A 22,294-nucleotide genomic window follows, 5' to 3' on the forward strand; every position below is an offset into this window, starting at 1 on the left:
TTAGCTAGAGTTATTAAGTTATTGCTTAGAGTTATTGCTACAGTAACGCTGCTTCAAGCCTCCAGAAATGACTCGGTGGTTACATTTTTATAATTTGTGACATATCCATGTTTATAGCGTATTGTCAGTTCAGTGCAGCATCCAGTAATCAATTTAAAAAGTCTTCCCCGCGTCCAAGTCAAAATCTCCCCCGGCCTTTACGCCATGCCCCCCCCCCCCCCCCCCTTCGACCACATGCCCCCAACAAATCCTTAGGTGTGTGGCAGGTGTTCCAACTCACCTGTCTGTGTGTCTGTGTGTGTGTCCTCTATCTATCTGATGAGCAGTCCTCTGTGTGTGTGTCCTTTATCTCTCTGATGAGCAGTCCTCTGTGTCCATGTTGGCTCTCATGTCTGGCTCTTATAGGGCAGAGAGGGGAATTTCGCCAGATACTCCACAAGGTGTTCACATGCACAGTCACACAGAAACAGGTAGAAGGAAATACAGCAGCATAGGAAGGAATAACAGCTCATCTCTACATGAGTAATTTTAAGGAAGAGGAAGGAACTGATGACAGTTCTGGGATTTAATATCAAGGCTTGCGTAATATATCCTCGTCAGTTAACGATATATATGGACAGCCGGTATATGGACAGCCTGTCTATGGACAGCCTGTAGCCTAGCGGTTAGAGCGTTGGGCCAGTAACCAAAACATCTCTAGTTTGAATCTCTGAGCCAACAAGGTGAACAATCTCTCGATGTGACCTTGAGCAAGGCACTTAACCCTAATTGCTCCAGGTTCGCCATTGATAATGGCTGACCCTGGATGTGACTCCACTCTCCAAGGGTGTCTCATGGTGAGTTGGGAGATGCAAAAAACACACACTTGTACATGTGTGAACTAGGACAAATATAAGCACCCACATTATTACTATATTGCAGGCCTTAACCACTAACAACTGTACGTTTCTGTCAAAATCAAAATCATTTCACTTTCAGAATTCCGTTCCCTGCTATTCCACCCCAATTTCACCTCTGCGCACAGTAACTTTCCATGTTGTTTCCTAAATAGAACACATCCATGAAGCACACAACAATACATTGCCCCAGTGAGGTGCTTCCCTAACTTTCTTTGACCTTCCAAGAAGGCCAAGGGTCTGGGTGTGAGGCTGGAACTCAGGCTGAGGCTTGAGCTGGGGCGCGGGCTAGAAAGCTCTGGCTCCATCTCTGCTGTATTTTCAGAACATTTCCCAGCAGCATCTCTTTTCTCCATGAACTGAAAATAGCATTGTTGAATGATTGTCATCTCATCATCTTGTGACATAAATATGTACGGAATCTCCATCCACCCACAGCAGAGCTCTCTGTATGATGTCACACCCTTCTGCCTGTAGCTCTTGACGTGTTCTCCCACCAGACAGGTGCTTATGGGAAGCCATCACCTGCTCAGCTATGTGGGATGAGAAGAAGTGTATAGGAAGCAGGCTGCAGGTCCAGGAAATCAAAGCACACAGTGGAACCAGAATATACTGCTATAACAGAAAAAAGTACTTCCTCTCTAACTATAAAGAAGTGACTCAGCGCTCCTCTAGGAAATGTAGGGCAGAACATTTGATGCATGTTTGGCGTAATACATGAGCAAAGAAAAAAGAAAGTTGCGGACTCATCTCTCCTTGCCGGTTTGGCTCAATAGCTATCATCCCCTCATAAATCCACGTTCAAGGAAAACTTAGGGTAACACTACTTGACACCCAGTGTCATAACACATTTATGACACAGTCATAACCATGTCATAGTATGTCATACCAGCTGACATAACGTGTCAAACTGTCATAATATGGTCATAACACTGTCATGACACATATATTTAGACCTGTTGTGACATATATTGCGTTATTTTATGGCTGGTTATGACACCTACACTACCATTCCAAAGTTTGGGGTCACTTAGAAATGTCCTTGTTTTGAAAGAAAAGCTAATTTTTGTCCATTAAAATAACATCAAATTGATCAGAAATACAGTGTAGACATTGTTAATGTTGTAAATGACTATTTTAGCTGGAAGCGGCTGATTTTTTTATGGAATATCTACATAGGCGTACAGAGGCCCATTATCAGCAACCATCACTCCTGTGTTCCAATGGCTTTTTCTTTGAAACTCTGCCTAGAAGGCCAGCATCCCGGAGTCGCCTCTTCACTGTTGACGTTGAGACTGGTGTTTTGCGGGTACTATTTAATGAAGCTGCCAGTTGAGGACTTGTGAGGCATCTGTTTCTCAAACTAGACACTCTAATGTACTCGTCCTCTTGCTCAGTTGTGCACCGGGGCCTCCTACTCCCCTTTCTATTCTGGTTAGAGACAATTTGCGCTGTTTCTTGAAGGGTGTAGTACACAGCGTTGTACAAGATCTTCAGTTTCTTGGCAATTTCTCGCATGGAATAGCCTTCATTTCTCAGAACAAGAATAGACTGACAAGTTTCCGAAGAAAGTACTTTGTTTCTGGCCATTTTGAGCCTGTAATCAAACCCACAAATGTTGATTCTCCAGAACTAGTCTAAATAAGGCCAGTTTTATTGCTTCTTTAATCAGGACAACAGCTTTCAGCTGTGATAACATAATTGCAAAAGGGTTTTCTAATGATCAATTAGCCTTTTAAAATGATAAACTTGGATTAACTAACTCAACGTGCCATTGGAACATAAGAGGGATGGTTGCTGATAATGGGCCTCTGTACGCCTATGTAGATATTCCATAAGAAATCTGCTGTTTCCAGCTACAATAGTCATTTACAACATTAACAATGTCTACACAGTATTTCTGATCAATTTGATGTTATTTTAATGGCCCCAAAAAATTTGCTTTTCTTTCAAAAACAAGGACATTTCTAAGTGACCCGAAACTTTTGAACGGTAGTGTACATAAGCTTGTCAAAACCCACAACACGTACCACACAAGGCAAAACATTCCATGACACCATAAACTACTTATCAACAGTATGTTTATGTTATATAACATTTCCTGAAATAGACCATATTAAATTGTAATTGTAATTGTGCACGCATTGATGTCAGACATGCATCTACCCCAGTGCTCTGTTGCTGATGACTGGGATGAATGCAGGAGCAGATTTCAGGAGCAGGACAAGACACCTTCATTTTGACTGATTACTGACATAAGGGCATGTTTTGTCACTCTTATGTAGGTGTCATAACCAGCCATAAAATAATGCAATATATGTCACTACAGGTGTAAATATATGTGTCATGACAATATTATGACCATATTATAACAGATTATGACAAGTTATATCAGCTGTTATGAAATCTTATGACATGGTTATGACTGTGTCATAACGTGTTATGATGCTGGGTGTCAAGTAAAGTGTTACCAAAATTAGTGTGAAACTTTATTTTTTCATTGCATAGTTTGTCTTCAATTAGTCAGCACATCACCATGAGGGTGTGCTGTTTTTCTTTCCTTTTCCATTGATGTAATACATGTCCTAACCATAAGAGGTCAGCCTTACTGTGTTTATGGGAGTGAGTTACAGTTCCCTTGAATAAAAGCTGTTAGGCCCCTCAGGGTATTATAGCCCATTGCAGCTGCGTGAGATTGAAAACTTCTGATTAGAACTCTCTAGGCCAGTTTTGCGGAACCCAGAATAATAAAGACTACTCCTGGACTCTAAAGCACTTTGGTTATACTTTATTTGACAGTCTCACTGTGACATGAACATGAAGGTTTACAACGCTTTCATTCATTTACTCCATTGAACGTGCTTTTTAGTCTAGGAATAGGTTTACCGTAATGTGTCCCTAAAAGAGTCTTCCTCACTAAACCACTTCCTGGCAGCAGACTCTGATCTCATAGTTCGAGACACAAATAAGGTTGGGCTGTTGGGCTGACGGTATTTAAGCCCTAAGGCCAAGCTATACAGGATTCCTGGAGTGAACGAGACGCTTACAGTTACTGTTGTAAAACGTGTTATTTCCAGGACTCATGCTGGATTAGCTGGTATGTTTTGGCATTTAATAGAAGTATATAGAACTTGGCAAAAGATCATAGCTATGGCACAACAAGAGAGAAGGAAGAAAGCGTCTACGTCAACTGTCGAGTAACAAAGGGTGATCAGTTTATTTTTGCTGGCGTGTCATGAGGAGAAAGGTTAGACCTAAGTCTTGAGGGACGTCATCTAATTCACTCAGTACGTGGATAGGTGTGAGTTTATGCTTATGTGAATAGGTGTGGGTGGAGGTTTACATTTGAAAACTTATGGAAATGATCTTTCTCCTTTCCTTGTGCTGTAGTTTCACCTTTTAGACTACTCATCACAAGGATCCAGGTAAGCAGGGATGGCCAAGACAGCTTGTGGAGAAGTTGTCATTTTCTGCAGTCATTTTGACCTGTGAAACTACACCCTTTTCAGCACAATGAATGGTGCGGTATGAATGTAAAATATTTCTACATATGAGACACATATGCATCCTCAGCAAGGACTCATTCTTCCTTCCTTTGTTTTTCAGTGTAGACTGAACTTCTCATGACTGCATACATGTGTTCTTCTCTTTTTGGGACCAATTATTTTAGTTTTTGGGGGGTAATAGTTCATATTCACCTGTGAGCTTCCACTCAAAAAAAAACCATAGAAAAATGTTTTACATACATACAAAGTATTGATCATTATGATAAAAAATAATAATAGATGTAGTATGTAAAGGGAAAAAACTAAAAAAGTGAGACTCCACCCCCAACTCCCATCTCATTCCCACAATCCCAAGTCTCCACCCATTTTCTCTGTGCTTAGCTCCATTCCTTTTTTTTCTGCCTGAAAATCTCCCCAGTCCTTAACAATTACAGTGCCTTCGGAAAGTATTCAGACCTCTTGTCACGTTCTGACCAGTAAAGGGGTTATTTGTTATTGTAGTTTGGTCAGGACGTGGCAGGGGGTGTTTGTTTTATGTGGTTCGGGGTTTGTTGGGCTATGTATTATGTAAGAGGGGTGTTTGTTTAGAGTGTTCCGGGGTTTTTGGGCTATGTTCTTGTTAGTTTATTTCTATGTTAGTTCTAGTCTTTCTATGTCTATGTTAGTTAATGGGGTTGACCTTCAATTGGAAACAGCTGCCTCTCGTTGCTTCTAATTGAAGGTCTTATTTAAGAGGGGTGTTTTTGTAATGGGATTTGTGGGTAGTTGTCTCCTTGTTTAGTGTCTGAGCACATGACATGACATGACATGACAGGACAGGACAGGACAGGACAGGACAGGACAGGACAGGACAGGACAGCACAGCACAGGACAGGACAGGACAGGACAGGACAGGACTGTTAGTGTCGTTTGTTGTGTTTGTATACGTGTTATGTTTGTTTTTTTCCTTCTTTTTACCAATTAAAGAAGATGAGTATACACGTTCCCGCTGCACCTTGGTCCAATCATTACGACACCCGTTACACCTCTTGACTTTTTCCAAAAAATTTTAGGTTACAGACTCCTCTCCTTGTTCAGGTGGCGTTCGGCAGTCGACGTCACCAGCTTTCTAGCCATCGCGGCTCCATTTTTCATTTATCCATTCGTTTTGTCTTGTTCCCTGCACACCTGGTTTTCATTCCCCAATCACACTACATGTATTTATTCCTCTGTTCCCCCTCATGTCTTTGTGTGTGATTGTTTCGTGTTGTGTCATTTTTGACGCGCTATTTCTGGTGTGCGTTTATTCTGTGTTTTATATTCACGAGGTATGTTTATTTGTTTGGACTTTATTATTGTGACTGTTTGCGCATTTTTGGACTTTGGCATATTGGATGGAGGTTTTGACGCAGTGGCGTCCGTCTGTTGGTTTCTCCTGCCTAAATAAAGTGTGTGCCTGTTCACAACTCTCTGCTCTGCTGCACCTGACTCCGCTCCCAGTACGCACATCATTGACAGAGAAAGCAAAAACGTTTTTTAGAAATGTTTGCTAATTTACAAACAAAAAACTATGGAAATATCACATTTACATATGTATTCAGACCCTTTACTCAGCACTTTGTTGGAGCACCTTTGGCAGCGATTACAGCTTCAAGTCTTCTTGGGTATGACGCTAAAAGCTTGGCACACCTGTATTTGGGGAGTTTCTCCCATTCTTCTCTGCTGATTCTCCCAAGCTCTGTCAGGTTGGATGGGGAGCATCGTTGCACAGCTATTTTCAGGTCTCTCTAGAGATGTAAAATTGGGTTCAAGTCCGGGATCTGTCTGGGCCACTGTAGGACATTCAGAGACTTGTCCCGAAGCCACTCCTGCGTTGTCTTGGCTTGCTTAGGGTCGTTGTCCTGTTGGAAGGTGAACCTTCGCCCCAGCCTGAGCTCTCTGGAACATGTTTTCATCAAGGATCTCTCTGTACTTTGCTCCGTTCATCTTTGCCTCGATCCTGACTAGTCTCCCAGTCCCTGCCGCTGAAAAACATTCAGAAGCATGATGCTGCCACCACCATGCTTCACCATAGGGATGGTGCCAGGTTTCCTCCAGACGTGACACTTGGCATTCAGGCCAAAGAGTTCAATCTTGGTATCATCATACCAGAGTATCTTGTTTCTCAATAACTGAGACAATTTTAGGTCCCTTTTGGCAAACTCCAAGTGGGCAGTCATGTGCCTTTTACTGAGGAGTGGCTTCCGTCTGGCTCCTCTACCATAAAGGCCTGATTTGTGGAGTGGTGCAGAGAGGATTGTCCTTCTGGAAGGTTCTCCCATCTCCATAGAGAATCTCTGGAGCTCTGTCAGAGTGACCATCGGGTTCTTGGTCACCTCCCTGATCAAGGCCCTTCTTCCCGATTGATCAGTTTGGCCGGGCAGCCAGCTCTAGGAACGGCCTTGGTGGCTCCAAACTTCTTCCATTTAAGAATGCGTTTGAATATATTTAGGTTCATGCACTTCTAAAAAAAATGTTTTACTTTGTCCCAGAAGCATTTAACTGCAGGGCACTACCACATCATTTAGGGGACACTGAACAGCTTGGAGATGGGTCCAATTTCATTGTAAAATGTTTCCTTTGTGATAAATAGTCTGTGAACAAATGTAAAATGTATAACTTGATGGCTCGGATTACGGGATGCCAAAGTCCTTATGGAGCAGTCCTCTTGGAGCATTGCTACAGTATATCAATACAGTTGTATCATTTGATAGGACAATTTAGGCCTTTCAAATTCCAAGACAGAATACCTAGTGTTGCCATTGTTTTTCAGAAATGAATGTTATATTAATGATATAATTGTTATCTGTAGTGTTGATAAGCCCATGGATGAGTAACAAAAAGCAGCACCCACAGGGACACTCACCAATTGGTCGTTCCTCACCCAGAAAACCCTTCCAAAACATCTCTTTCTAAAAGACAACAAACTGACTCATTCTCCTGTGTGTATGCACATACATGTGTGTGTCTGTTTATATATTCTGTACATACAGTATGGTTCGACAGACAGACAGACAGGCGGATAAGGAGATAATAATTCACTTCACATGGGCAAATTGTCTGTCTCTAACATGCAGCACAATATGCTCTCTCCCTGGCTCTCTCCCTGGCTCTCTCCCTGGCTCTCTCCCTGGCTCTCTCCCTGGCTCTCTCCCTGGCTCTCTCCCTGGCTCTCTCGCTGGCTCTCTCGCTGGCTCTCTCGCTGGCTCTCTCGCTGGCTCTCTCCCTGGCTCTCTCCCTGGCTCTCTCCCTGGCTCTCTCGCTGGCTCTCTCGCTGGCTCTCTCCCTGGCTCTCTCCCTGGCTCTCTCCCTGGCTCTCTCCCTGGCTCTCTCGCTGGCTCTCTCGCTGGCTCCCTATAACAGCAGCAGTCATATTCTGGGTTTTCCAGACGATATAGCAAGAATGGGTTGCCAGGAACAGGGATGACAGTGATAATAGGTTCATGGTCATGAGGAGGTAGTGGAGGCTGTGCTTTCAGAGGAGGACAGTGAACACACTCAGAAGGATAGGAATGATGTGGCTAGGAAAGGATACATGATCAGCCCAAGAGCACATTTTATTTGTATAGAACTGCTTCATACAAAACAAAGGGATACAATTACTTTTATCGAAAGTACCTCAAAAACACAGATACACCAAGGACATTTTAAACTACATGGTAGTCACGTTTTTAACCTGTTTTTCATTCACCAAATGCCTTACCTGTGTATTGGCCCTTGTAAACCATTATTATGCTTCGTCCCTACCCCAGATGTAGTGTTACAGTACATTCATAATATGCAAAGAGTAATCATACCCTAATTGTAACTACACTATATTTGTAGCATGTCAGTCAAAGTACCTTTATTTTTCATCTGCCACTTGTTCCATTATTCTATGGTACTTATACTGCCTTAATATTAGAAACACAACTTACAGACAAAACAACTCCTATCTTACTGGAACTGCAGATACATCCATGCACCAAAGACCTAGTTTTATAAATATTTATTTTAACGCTTTAAAATCTTTCAGCTGTGAAATATTCCTGACGTTGTCAAAGCCGTACAGTTAGCATTTTACTCAGGTTATCTGGCACCATTTCACCCATCTAAAATACTAATGTGTATGTGTGTGGTTATGTGTGTGTTGTGTGGTTGTGTGTGTGTGTGTGCGTGTGATGTTGTGCGTTTGCGTGTGACTGCCTATGTTTGTGTGTCTGTGTGTGGCCTTGCGTGCAACAGTGTGTGTTTTTTGCCGTTTGCTGCATGTGGGTGAATGCACCAATTTGTAAGTCGCTCTGGATAAGAGCGTCTGCTAAATGACTTAAATGTAAATGTAATGTGTGTGTGTGTGTGTGTGTGTGTGTGTGTGTGTGTGTGTGTGTGTGTGTGTGTGTGTGTGTGTGTGTGTGTGTGTGTGTGTGTGTGTGTGTACTAACTCCAGGCCTGACTCTAGATGACAATAGACTTAAGGTGTCTGAAACACATTATGACATCCAGAGGGACAGGAGGGCTCAAGTGGTTCCCATCCAGACGCAGGTACCTGTTGGGTATCAATCAATCAATCAATCAAACTATCAATTAATCAATCAAACAATCAATCAATCAATCAAACTTTCAATCAATCAAACTTTCAATCAAACAAACTATCAATCAATCAAACTATCAATCAATCAAACAAACGATCAATCAATCAATCAAACTTTCAATCAATCAATCAATCAATCAATCAAACAAACTATCAATCAATCAATCAATCAAACGATCAATCAATCAAACAAACTATCAATCAATCAAACTATCAATCAATCAATCAATTAAACGATCAATCCAGCAATCAAACAAACTATCAAACAAACTATCAATCAAACTATCAATCAATTAATCAATCAAACTATCAATCAATCAAACAAACAAACTATCAATCAATCAAACAAACTATCAATCAAACAAACTATCAATCAATCAATCAATCAAACTATCAATCAATCAATCAAACTGTCAATCAATCAATCAAACAAACTATCAATCAATCACACAATCAAACAAACTATCAATCAATCAAACAAACTATCAATCACTCAATCAAACAAACTCTCAATCAATCAATCAATCAAACAAACAAACTATCAATCAATCAAACAAACTATCAATCAATCAATCAATCAAACAAACTATCAATCAATCAATCAAACAATCAAACAAACTATCAATCAATCAAACAAACTATCAATCAATCAATCAATCAATCAATCAAAGACACAAATCAATAAATCAATCCATCTATCGTACCTATTGTGTCGTGAATATTTATATTACCTGAGTCTGGGCATCAGAGCCTCATCAGTCAGACTCTCAGAGGACAGACTGAATGGACAAAGCTGGGTCCCGTTAATACCTGACACATGAACACACACACGCACGCACACACACACACGCACGCACGCACGCACACACACACACATATAAGTTAATCAATGCTGTCGTGGTTATGTTACTAATGGCTGCATCTCCATTGCATGTTACTCATTCTCAATGCTGTTATAGTTGTGATGTGGTTGTGTCGTGGTCATGTTACAGACCTATTATGGCCTTATGTTATGCTACTCACTCTCAATGCTGTTGTGGTTGAGGTGCAGTTGCTCCAGCTGGGGATTGAACAGGGGGACGGAGGTGAGCTGGTTGTGGGCCAGGTGAAGGTCTAGCAGGGTGGAAACGTTGAACACAGCCTTAGGTACTCCCTTATCACTTAGCTGGTTGAAGTTGAGCCTCACAAACGCCAGGTTGGAGAAGCCTTGGAAGTAGTCTCTGGATTGGGAAGACAAGTGGGTTACTGTAAATAGTGGGATGATGCAGTATTTTCCAAGTGCTTAGAGGATAGAGAGTTCAGCACACTGTCATTCTTGTGTGCTTTACTGGATCTCACACCAATGTTTCGGTCAATAGATAATGTGTGTGTGCGTACGTGTGCGTACCTGCATTGTGTGTGCATGCATGTGTGCTTACTTAGGGATGTCCTCGATGTTGTTCCTGTCCAGGAATAGTTGTGTGATGCCGTTGGGGATGTTAGCTGGCATCTTCTTCAGGATGTTGTGGGCCAAGTTCAGCTGAACCAGGTTTTTCATGTCTTTAAAAGTGTTCTTCCCCACGTCACTGTCACTCAACTAAACACAACAGAGAATACACAGGGAGAATTATCATTGAGTGAGCGTGAGAGTGAGTGCATTTCTGTACGCGTGCAAGCATGTGTTTGTGCGAGTCCGTGTGCATACATGCCTGTGTGCATGCATACATGCGTGTGTATGTTTGTGCATTTGTGTGTGTGCATGTACCTTGTTGTGGTGCAGGTCGAGCAGAGCGAGGTGCTCCATCTTGCCGAAGGCTCCAGAGGGGATCTTGGAGATCTGGTTGTGGCTGAGAATGAGCTGCTCCAACCCAGCTGGCAGGTCATCAGGAACCTCTTTCAGCTGGTTCCTCTCCATGTAGAGAAACAACAGACCAGGTACCTTCTCAAACACCTGGGACACAGAGAGACAGAGAGACAGAACGAGAGATAGCGACGTAGACAGAGAGACAGACAGAGATACATAGAGACAGACAGACAGTGAGAGAGAGAGAGAGAGAGAGAGAGAGAGAGAGAGAGAGAGGGACGGACGGACGGACGGACGGAGAGATGGAGAGACAGAGAGACAGAGAGAGAGAGGGGGAGTGAGGGAGACAGAGAGACAGAGAGACAGAGAGAGAGAGAGACAGAGAGAGAGGGAGAGAGAGGGAGAGGGAGAGAGGGAGACAGAGTGAGAGGGAGAGAGGGAGACAGAGTGAGAGGGAGAGAGGGAGAAAGAGAGACAGAGACAAATAGCGAAAGAAAAAAGAAAGATGGAATAATGAAAATAAGCAAATGCATGACAAAATAAATAAACTAAATAAATAAATAGAAAAATGCTCCCACCTGCTTGTCTACTTTTTTTATGCGATTGTTGGCCATGTTAACCCATCGCAGCTCTGTGGCGTTGTTGAAGGGTTCCGCTGTTACCACAGAGATGTAGTTGTTCTGCAGGTAAAGGTAGTGGACTCTCGACGGGATCACAGGGACCGTACGGAGGTTCCGGTTCTCACAATAGAGGGCGTTGGGGAAGGAGGGGGGGCAGAAACACTCGCGGGGACAGTCAGGGAACATGGAGGGGGGGCCAAGGATGGGAGGGGGGAAGTCTGTGGGCTCCTGGGGTTCCAGTTCATTAGGGGGCAGGCTAGGCTTGAAAGAAGGCCGCTTGGTGGCCTTAGGAGGCTTAGGAGGTTTTTTAGGTCTCGGTCTCTGGGAGAACACTGCCCCCATCAGGAGACAGAGCACCAGGGCAGAGTAGAGTCCCACACCTGCCTTCATTGTCCTGGATGGAGAGATAAGAGGTGGAGGAAAGAGAGAGAGAGAGAGATTGTATTGAATTGAGAGAGAGACAGAGAGATGGAGAGAGAGCAAGAGAGAGACAGATACAGACAGACAGAGACAAGGCAAGAAGGGCCTTCTATGCCATCAAAAGAAACATACAATTTGACATCCCAATTAGGATCTGGCTTAAAATACTCCACTCAGTTATAGAACCCATTGCCTTCTATGGTGGTGAGCCCTGGGGTCCACTCACCAACCAAGAATTCACAAAATGGGAAAACACCCAATTGAGACTCCGCATGCAGAATTCTTCAAAAATATCCTCAATGCATAACCCATATAATGCATGCAGATCAGAATTAGGACTATACCCGTTAATTATCCAAATCTAGAAAAGAACTGTTAAATTCCACAACCACCTGAAGGAAATCGATGCCCAAACCTTCCATCACAAAGCCCTAACCTACAGAGAGATGAACCTAGAGAAGAATCCCCTCAGCCAGCTGGTTATGTCGCTCTGTTAACAGACATAAAATTAGCCCCAACCAAAGTATGAAAAAACTAAAAGAGAACTACTTGACACATTGGAAAGAATCAACCCAAAAAACTGAGCAAATTGGAATGCTACCTTGCCCTAAACAGAGAGTACACAGTGACAGAATACCTGACCACTGTGACTGACCCAAAACTAAGAAAAGCCTTCACTATGTACAGACTCAGTGAGACCTGGCTCTCAAGAGAAGACAAGATATGTGACCACTGTCCATAAAGTTAGTGGAAAACCGAGCTGCAATTTCTAACCTCCTGTCAAATGATATGATACACATATTTCCCTCAAATTACACAAACCCACAAAGAATTCGAACACAAATCAATCCCAGCAGCAAAATGTGTGACAATCCCCCCCACGCCCCCTCCCATGCTACTCTCTTGAAACTTTTTGCTTGTGTAGTAATGTTTACTGTTAATGTCTGATTGCTTTTCTCTTTGTGTTGTTTAATTCCCTTTGTTGGTTTTTGTCATTGTTGTTTTGGCAATGTAAACACGTTTCCCATGGCAATAAAGCCACTTTGAAATGAATTGAATTGACAGAGAGACAGAAACCAAGCAACAGAGAGACAGAGAGGACAGAGAGACAGAGACCCAGAGACAGAGACCGAGCGACAGAGAGACAGAGACAAAGCGACAGAGAGATAGAGACAAAGCAACAGAGACAGAGAGATAGAGACAGAGCGACAGAGATAGAGTGACAGAGACAGAGAGATAGAGACAAGGCGACCGAGAGATAGAGAAAGAGAGACAGAGACCCAGAGATAGAGACAGAGAGACAGAGACCCAGAGACAGAGAGACAGAGACAGAGACCGAGTGACAGAGATTGAGCGACAGAGAGATAGAGACAAAGCAACAGAGACAGAGAGAAAGAGCGATAGAGACAGAGTGACAGAGACAGAGAGATAGAGACAGAGCGACCGAGAGATAGAGACAGAGCGACCGAGAGATAGAGACAGAGAGACAGAGAGACAGAGACCCAGAGACAGAGACAGAGACAGAGACAGCGGGACAGAGAGATAGAGAGAAAGACAGAGAGACAGAGACCCAGAGACCTAGAGACAGAGACAAAGCGACAGAGACAGAGACCCAGAGACAGAGACCCAGAGACCCAGAGACAGAGACCCAGAGACAGAGACCCAGAGACAGAGACCCAGAGACAGAGACAGAGACAGCGGGACAGAGAGACAGAGACCCAGAGACAGAGAGGCAGAGACCCAGAGACAGAGACCCAGAGACAGAGACAGAGAGACAGAGACCCAGAGACAGAGAGATAGAGACAGAAAGACAGAGAGACAGAGACCCAGAGACAGAGAGATAGAGACAGAAAGACAGAGAGACAGAGAGACCGAGACAGAGAGTGGGAGGGAGGAAAAAGAGATTGTGGCAAAAGGGTTATGGGAAATGTGATATTTGGTAAAGAACCAGATATAAGCACCTTTTATATATGCCCCTTTGTTTAGTATGACTTTGTTTCTAAATCGTTTATGATGCAGTTTAAATGGGAGTTATGATTGCGTTGTTAAACCTTAAAAGTGATCACAGTTGAAAGTGGATTACTTGCTAGCAGCCACTACAGTAAATGTTTTCCTCTAGCCTTTTGCAGGGTTTTGGTAATCTGCTTATATAAAGGCTGAGTTGAGAGCAGTGACCTGCGCAGGCAAAGCACACCAACATGGTTCTCATTAATGACTGGGTGAAGCACTAGCTTTTCCTTTACAGCTGTTAAAAATAAGAGAGAGAGAAAGAAAGAAAGAAGTGAAGGGTTAGTTTTAAGAGGGAGCTGAACGATAAAGTCTCCATTGTGTGTTTTGGGGCTCTATTCAATCTGGATCGCTGCAGCATTACAGATTCCCGTGCTAGAAATGTTAAGGTCATTTCAGATTGAGCCGACACGTGCAGCATTTACTGTGAATGCAGTTTACGGTAAAGCGGGAACATTGCCTTTCAATCACACTGTAAAGCTGAACTTCTGAGATGCGGATTGAATAGAGCTCTTGGTCCAGTGTGAGGGGATCCTAACGAGGGGGAACAGAGTGGCTGGAGTTCTGAGACGCCCAGCCCAGCAGGGGACCCTAAGTAGTCTCTTTCTCCATCTCTCTCTCTGTCTGCCTCTCTTTTCTCTTGGTCTCTCTCACTCTCTCTCTCTGGCAATCTTACAACCTAGCATACAGGAGACCACATCAAACCAGCTGTTGGTCATTAGTTAGTAATTGACAGAGTTCCCAAGATACAACAAGTGACTACTCACAAAAATACAAGGTGTTATGGATCAGCATCTTACAACAGTGTGGGATTGACTGTGTTTTTCTGTGCTTTGTTTGTTGTGAGAAAGCCTTCTGTCGAGTCTGATAAATAGCTGAGAGTCATTGCAAAACTATTCTCCTAGCCAGAGTTTGTCCAGTCCAGGATAAACAGTTCTGAACTTCCCTTCCTCCCAAACGAATCATGTTCCTGGCAATGCCACTCAGCCCAGAGTGTGATTTCACTTTTCCTCTCTCAGTAGTCCAGAACTCCAACAGCTATAATCAGATGTTACGACTTCAGGACAGAGAGCTTGGGCTGTTGGTAGACAACAACGGAGAGATGACAGAGTTCTGCACATCTATACTACTGTCACAGCTATGTGTCTGTGACTTAGGGTTGTTAGTCATCAAGATATATATATATATATATATATATATATATATATATATATATATATATATATATATATATCAAGAAAGGAAAAAAGGAAAGGAAGACCCAGAGTTACCTCTGCTGCAGAGGATAAGTTCATTTGAGTTACCAGACTTAGAAATTGGAATTAACTGCACCTCAGATTGCAGCCCAAATAAATGCTTCAGAGTTCAAGTAACAGACACATCTCAACATTAACTGTTCAGAGGGGACTGCGTGAATCAGGTCTTCATGGTCGAACTGCTGCAAAGAAACCACTACTAAAGGACAGCAATAAGAAAACGAGACTTGCTTGGGCAAAGAAACACGGACAATGGACATTAGACCGGTGGAAATCTGTCTTTTGGTCTGTTGAGTCCAAATTAGAGATTTTTGTTTCCAACCGCCGTGTCTTTGTGAGATGCAGAGTAGGTGAATAGATGACCTCCACATGTATGGTTCCCACTGTGAAGCACCCTGCCGCAATACGCCATCCAATCTGGTTTGCGCTTAGTAGGACTATCATTTGTTTTTCAAGAGGACATTGACCCGACACACCTCCAGGCTTTGTAAGTGCTATTTGACCAAGAAGGAGAGTGATGGAGTGCTGCATCAGATGGCCTGGCCTCCACAATCACCCGACCTCCACAATCACCCGACCTCAACCAAATTGAGTGTATGTGGGAACTCCTTCAAGACTGTTGGAAAAGCATCCCAGGTGACTACCTCCTGAAGCTGGTTGAGAGAATACCAAGGGTGTGCAAAGCTGTGATCAAGGCAAAGGGTAGCTACTTTGAAGAATCCCTTTTTTGGTTACTTGATTCCATATGTGCTATTTCATAGTTTTGATGTCTTCACTATTATTCTACAATGTAGAAAATAGTAAAAATGAAGAAAAATCCTTGAATGAGTAGTTGTGTCCAAACTTTTGACTGGTACTGTATATATATATATAAAGTATATAGATAGATAACACCTGTATAGATAAATAACACTCTAATACTCAGGGTTCAGCACATCTGAGTAAGCGTTGCTCACTTGCTCCAAGTTCATCCTAGAACGATGATAAGAATCCTTCAACTTTATTCACTTTTCCATTGTCGATTAAATCTCCCGGAATATATTTTCTGCTCCACTGGAGAAGAGGGTTGGCAACTCTATTAAGGGGTGCTATAAAGTCTAGGCAGAAATGTGACTGGTAACACGTCAACCTTACTGGTTTACCTTACAGGCTATAGCTCCAGCCCAAGAACGCTTGGCTCTGAAACACCATTTGGAAAATACTGAGACAGACAGAGGAGGGTCTGCAGACATGCAAGGAAAATCATTGGGCTGTCTGCACTGTTAAGCCTGGTTGAGATGGCAGGCAGATATATAGCCTGGATGTCTAAACTCCTGGGTGACCCACATTCTAAAGGAAATATCGCCAAATGTCAAATAAGAAACTTTGTTTTGGCAGAATGATATAGATATTTTATAGCAGGTGTTAGACAACAGATAATGTTGTATGATCAACAATGATCCGTTTTAACAATGTTTCCCATGCAGCCAACATTTTTGTCAATAATGAATTCAATTGACAGTTTTATTGCTGTGTAAAAACAGAGATCCAATTCAACAGAACCAGTCCAGACCACAGACCATTATGAAGGAATGAACATTCCTGAGATGTTTCTGGAAATTTCAGAAAGCTTCTCCTCTCTTTTCAAAGACATTGATCAACAAAAATCTGTATATAATTGTGACCTACCAATCCTAGCAGACAGACAGACACCTGGACAGTTGTCAAGCCCTATCTGATTTAAAGCTTAGAGCTGTAGAAAGTAGCGTGATATAGCCAAACACAGCAAAGCAATGTTTTCCTAAGTCTGACTGTGAAACATAACTTCACTTTCAGTTCAGTCTTTTTGCCACCCAGTACTACCCTTCCATCAACTTGCAACAAGAAAGCAGCATGTTTAGCTGAACGAAATGGATAGGTGTGTCGCTATTTGTCTGAATGTCGCAGAGCAGCAGCGTTCTAGAATCTGCTTTGTGAGAGAACTTTAGCAGAAGCAACAAACGCTCTAGTGCAAGCTCTCTCAGGACAGTACCACTCTCATTCAGCATCTCTATAGAAACACACACTGTCAGGCTCTGTCCGCCTCTCTGCCAAGACACGCACACACAAACACACACTCCTCGTCTCACATACACCTCACACACTGTAAGACACACGCACTCTCTCCTGGTCTTGCTCTGTTTACATGCTGTTATCGAGCGTGTCACATCTAATAGCATCCCCCCTGGAGAAAAGAAACAACAAATATTGTCTTACCTGCCAATGGTACCTGCCCTCTTTAATCAAGTTGAGAGTTTTCTGTCTCTCTGCTCTCTATCTCTCTTACCCTTCTCTTACCCTTACCCCTCTCTTCCTCTCCCTCCCTCTCTCCTTCTCAGTGGACAAGCCTCCTATTGGGTTGGTTCCCTGGCTATTTTTCATAGTGTTTCCCACTCTCCTCCACTCCCTCCCCTCCTCTCCCCTCCCCTCCCCTCCCTCCCTCTCTCTGGCCCTCCACAGCAGAGATCAACAATGAATCTCAGTCACACTTTACTACTTGGATAGTCCGGATATTCCATCTGTAGTGGCTCTACAGATGGTCATACTATCCACAAATTATCTGTTGATAAGCAAGGTTAGGTTTAGAATAAGAGTTAGGTTAAGGGTTAAGGTTAGGGTTAGAGCTAGGGTTACTAGATAGTTTGTAGACTATCCAAAATAAAGTGTTAAAATCTACACTGTTGGAGGATGTTTTCTCACCATGCTCTGTGTGTGTGCATGTGTGTGCTTGTTAAGTCGTTTTTAATTTACAGTTGAAGTCGGAAGTTTACAGACACCTTAGCCAAATACATTTTAACTGAGTTTTTCACAATTCCTACATTTAATCCTAGTAAACATTCCCTGTCTTAGGTCAGTTAGGATCACCACTTTAAGAATGTTAAATGTCAGAATAATAGTAGAGAGAATGATTTATCTCAGCTTTTATTTCATTCATCACATTCCCAGTGGGTCAGAAGTTTACATACACTCAATTAATATTTGGTAGCATTGCCTTTAAATTGTTTAACTTGGGTCAAATGTTTCGGGTAGCCTTCCACAAGCTTCCCACAAATAACTTGGGTGAATTTTGGCCCATTCCTCCTGACAGAGCTGGTGTAACTGAGTCAGGTTTGTAGGCCTCCTTGCTCGCACACGCTTCTTCAGTTCTGCCCACAAATTAACTATAGGATTGAGATCAGGGCTTTGTGATGGCCACTCCAATACCTTGACTTTGTTGTCCTTAAGCCATTTTGCCACAACTTTGGAAGTACGCTTGGGGTCATTGTCCATTTGAAAGACCCATTTGCGACAAAGCTTTAACTTCCTGACTGATGTCTTGAGATGTTGCTTCAATTTATCCACATAATTTTTTCTTCCTCATGATGCCATCTATTTTGTGAAGTGCACCAGTCCCTCCTGCAGCAAAGCACACCCACAACATGATGCTGCCACCCCCGTGCTTCACGGTTGGGATGGTGTTCTTCGGCTTGCAAACCTCCCCCTTTTTCCTCCAAACATAACAATGGTCATTATGGCCAAACAGTTCTATTTTTGTTTCATCAGACCAGAGGACATTTCTCCAAAAAGTACGATCTTTGTCCCCATGTGCAGTTGCAAACCATAGTCTGGCTTTTTTATGGCAGTTTTGGAGCAGTGGCTTCTTCCTTGCTGAGCGGCCTTTCAGGTTGTGTCGATATAGGACTCATTTTACTGTGGATATAGATACTTTTGTACCTGTTTCCTCCAGCATCTTCACAAGGTTCTTTGCTGTTGTTCTGGGATTGATTTGCACTTTTCGCACCAAAGTACGTTCATCTCTAGGAGACAGAACAAGTCTCCTTCCTGAGCGGTATGACGGCTGCGTGGTCCCATGGTGTTTATACTTGTGTACTATTGTTTGTACAGATTAACGTGGTACTTTCAGGCATTTGGAAATTGCTCCAAAGGATGAACCAAACTTGATTTCTTTTGATTTTCCCATGATGTCAAGCAAAGATGCACTGAGTTTGAAGGTAGGCCTTGAAATACATCCACAGGTACACCTCCAGTTGACTCAAATGATGTCAATTAGCCTATCAGAAGCTTCTAAAGCCATGATCCTTTTCTGGAATTTTCCAAGCTGTTTAAAGGCACAGTCAATTTAGTGTATGTAAACTTCTGACCCACTGGAATTGTGATACAGTGAATTATATGTGAAATAATCTGTCTGTAAACAATTTTGGAAAAAATACTTATATCATGCACAAAGTAGATGTCCTAACCGACTCGCCAAAACTATAGTGTGTTAACAAGAACTTTGTGGTTGAAAAACAAGTTTTAATGACTCCAACCTTAGTGTATGTAAACTTCTGACTTCAACTGTAAATTACGACCTGGGAAATAGTTACAGGGGAGAGGAGGAGGGATGAATGAGCCAAATGGAAGATTAGGTGACCATGATGCAATATGGTCCAATTCATGCATCTATCAATATTACACAATGTCATCCCTACTGCCTCTGATATTGTGTACTCACTAAACACAAATATCGCATTTGTAAATTATGTCTGAGGGTTGAAGTGTGCCCCTGGCTGTCCGTAAATAAATCAAAGTACAAGAATAGTGCCATCTGGTTTGCTTAATATAAGGAATCTGATGTATTGCATTTACTTGTATTTTGTACTTTTAGTATGACGACTGAATCATTTCTCCACCACTGTACTTTAAGTACATTCAAAACCAGAAACTTTTAGACTTTTACTCAAGTAGTATTTTACTGGGTGGCTTTCACTTTTTCTATTAAGGTATCTTTACTTTTACTCAAGTATGACAATTTAGTACTTTTTACACCATTGTGTGTGTGTGTGTGTGTGTGTGTGTGTGTGTGTGTGTGTGTGTGTGTGTGTGTGTGTGTGTGTGTGTGTGTGTGTGTGTGTGTGTGTGTGTGTGTGTGTGCGTGTGTGTGACCCACGTGTGCTTCTGTATGTGGCTGGGGCAAGTGTCAATCATAGTCTAAAATAGAACTCTGCCCACCAAAAAAGCCCTCTCGCATTCAGCCTCTTGGTCCTAGACTTTGGTATAGCTAAAAGGCCAGTGCCAGAGGACCTGAGGGATCTACTGGGTACATAACTTAAAAGTATGTCTGACATGTATTGGGGTGCACAATCGTGGATTGATTTAAAAACAAACAGAATAATCTTAAAACTAATTCTAAAACTCACAGACAGCCAGTGCAGAGACCTTAAAACCGGTGTAATGTGTGCTCTCCAACTGGTCTTGGTCAGTACCCGTGCTGGAGCATTCTGGATGTTTTGCATTTGACCGTTGGTTTTCTTGGGTAGACCAGACAGGAGAGCATAACAGTAGTCAAGCCTGCTTGTAATAAAAGCATGGATGAGTCTCTCTGTATCAGCCTGAGAGGGAAGCGGCCGCACCTTGGCAATGTTCCTCAGGTGGTGAAAAGCTATTTTGTCATGTTCCTAATGTGTGACTCGAAACTGAGTTCAGGATCTAAAATAACACCTAGGATTTTTTCCTGATGTTTTAATTTTATTTCCCGTGAATTAAAATGCCAGATTCTCTATCTGTGCTTTGGCTCCAACAATAAGTACCTCGGTCTTGACTTGGTCAAGATGTGCAAAAAATTATTATATTGGTTCCATGACTTGAATGGTATTTGTGCATTTGTTAGCATTTGGAAACAGTGCCCGGGAAACTAAACCAAAGCATGGTTTGCTCTCATACCTTGTCCATAAACTGCTTACAGGGTAAGAAAACCAATATGTAATTCTGTAATTTCTGTGAGCTATTCCTTGAAGTTTGTATTATGTGATGTGCTGTATCGCACAGAGCAGCTGTGTGGTTAGAGCAATGGGGAGTCTTATTAAGTTTGGTGCGGTGTGTGTGTGTGTGTGTGTGTGTGTGTGTGTGTGTGTGTGTGTGTGTGTGTGTGTGTGTGTGTGTGTGTGTGTGCGCGCACACCTCTCTGTGTGTGTGAAGGTGGAGGTTACAGACACGTTAGCAGCACATTCCTGCAGAATGAGCAGCATGCAGCTCAGGGTAACGAGGAGAACACATGTGGAGAACTCTTCCCTCAGCCCTTTCTCTCCCTCACTCTCTCTTATCCCTCAGGCTCTCCCCCTCACTCACTCACTCACTCACTCACTCACTCACTCACTCACTCACTCACTCACTCACTCACTCACTCACTCACTCACTCACTCACTCACTCCCTCTCTCCTTCTTTCTTTCAACCCTCCATAACACCCAGTGTTACTGCACCCTACACCCATATCTCAACTATAAACCCCAGTGTTACTGCATCCCTACACTCATATCTCAACTATAAACCCCAATGTTACTGCACCCTACACCCATATCTCAACTATAAACCCGTGTTACTGCACCCTACACTCATATCTCAACTATAAACTCGTGTTACTGCACCCTACACCCATATCTCAACTATAAACCCCAGTGTTACTGCACCCTACACCCATATCTCAACTATAAACCCCAGTGTTACTGCACCCTACACCCATATCTCAACTATAAACCCCAGTGTTACTGCACCCTACACCCATATCTCATCTATAAACCCGTGTTACTGCACCCTACACTCATATCTCATCTATAAACCCCAGTGTTACTGCACCCTACACCCATATCTCATCTATAAACCCCAGTGTTACTGCACCCTACACCTATATCTCATCTATAAACCCCAGTGTTACTGCATCCCTACACTCATATCTCATCTATAAACCCCAGTGTTACTGCACCCAACACCAATATCACAACTATAACCCCCAATGTTACAGTTTATGCACCTTATCCCCACTATTCCAGCAGCCGTTTCCAAATCATAGGCCAGCCATAATCAGGTCAACTGGGTAAAAGTGCTGCAGGAACGTTCTGTTCTGTCATTTAGAAGATGATTGTGATGATTCCACTGTTTAGATCTCTATCTGGGCTTTGTGGCGGCAGGTAGCCTAGTAGTTAGAGCGTTGGACCAGTAACCGAAAGGTTGCTGGATCGAATCCCCGAACTGACAAGGTAAAAATCTGTTGTTCTACCCCTGAACAAGGCAGTTAACCCACTGTTCCCAGGTAAGCGTCATTGTAAATAAAAATGTGTTCTTAACTGACTTGCCTAGTTAAATAAAGGTTAAATAAATTAAAAAATGAATACATCTCAGAGTGCAGAGCTGATGAACTTAGACTGAGTCCTAAATGGCACCCT

At 42.8% G+C, this 22,294-nt stretch overlaps 1 protein-coding gene across 2 annotated transcripts; it reads right to left on the reverse strand.

The window, feature by feature from the left end:
• Nucleotides 1-7,954: 7,954 nt before the first annotated feature.
• LOC115150318 (prolargin) lies at nt 7,955-17,418 on the reverse strand. Of its 2 annotated transcripts, XM_029693478.1 has the most exons (8): nt 17,312-17,418; nt 11,352-11,787; nt 10,735-10,920; nt 10,409-10,566; nt 10,014-10,210; nt 9,722-9,800; nt 8,815-8,945; nt 7,955-8,673 (listed from the first exon to the last, which is right to left on the reverse strand). In XM_029693478.1, exons 2-7 carry the CDS (start codon nt 11,781-11,783, stop codon nt 8,855-8,857), a joined length of 1,143 nt encoding a protein of 380 aa, XP_029549338.1. In that variant the 5' UTR covers nt 11,784-11,787; nt 17,312-17,418; the 3' UTR covers nt 7,955-8,673; nt 8,815-8,854. The 2 variants fall into 2 exon arrangements, with proteins under 2 accessions (XP_029549338.1, XP_029549337.1); XM_029693477.1 differs by lacking the exon at nt 7,955-8,673 and having other exon boundaries at nt 8,795-8,945.
• Between the last annotated feature and the right edge of the window lie 4,876 nt (nt 17,419-22,294).

This window comes from Salmo trutta, chromosome 16 (genome assembly GCF_901001165.1).
Source record: "Salmo trutta chromosome 16, fSalTru1.1, whole genome shotgun sequence".
Classification (NCBI taxonomy): domain Eukaryota; kingdom Metazoa; phylum Chordata; class Actinopteri; order Salmoniformes; family Salmonidae; genus Salmo; species Salmo trutta.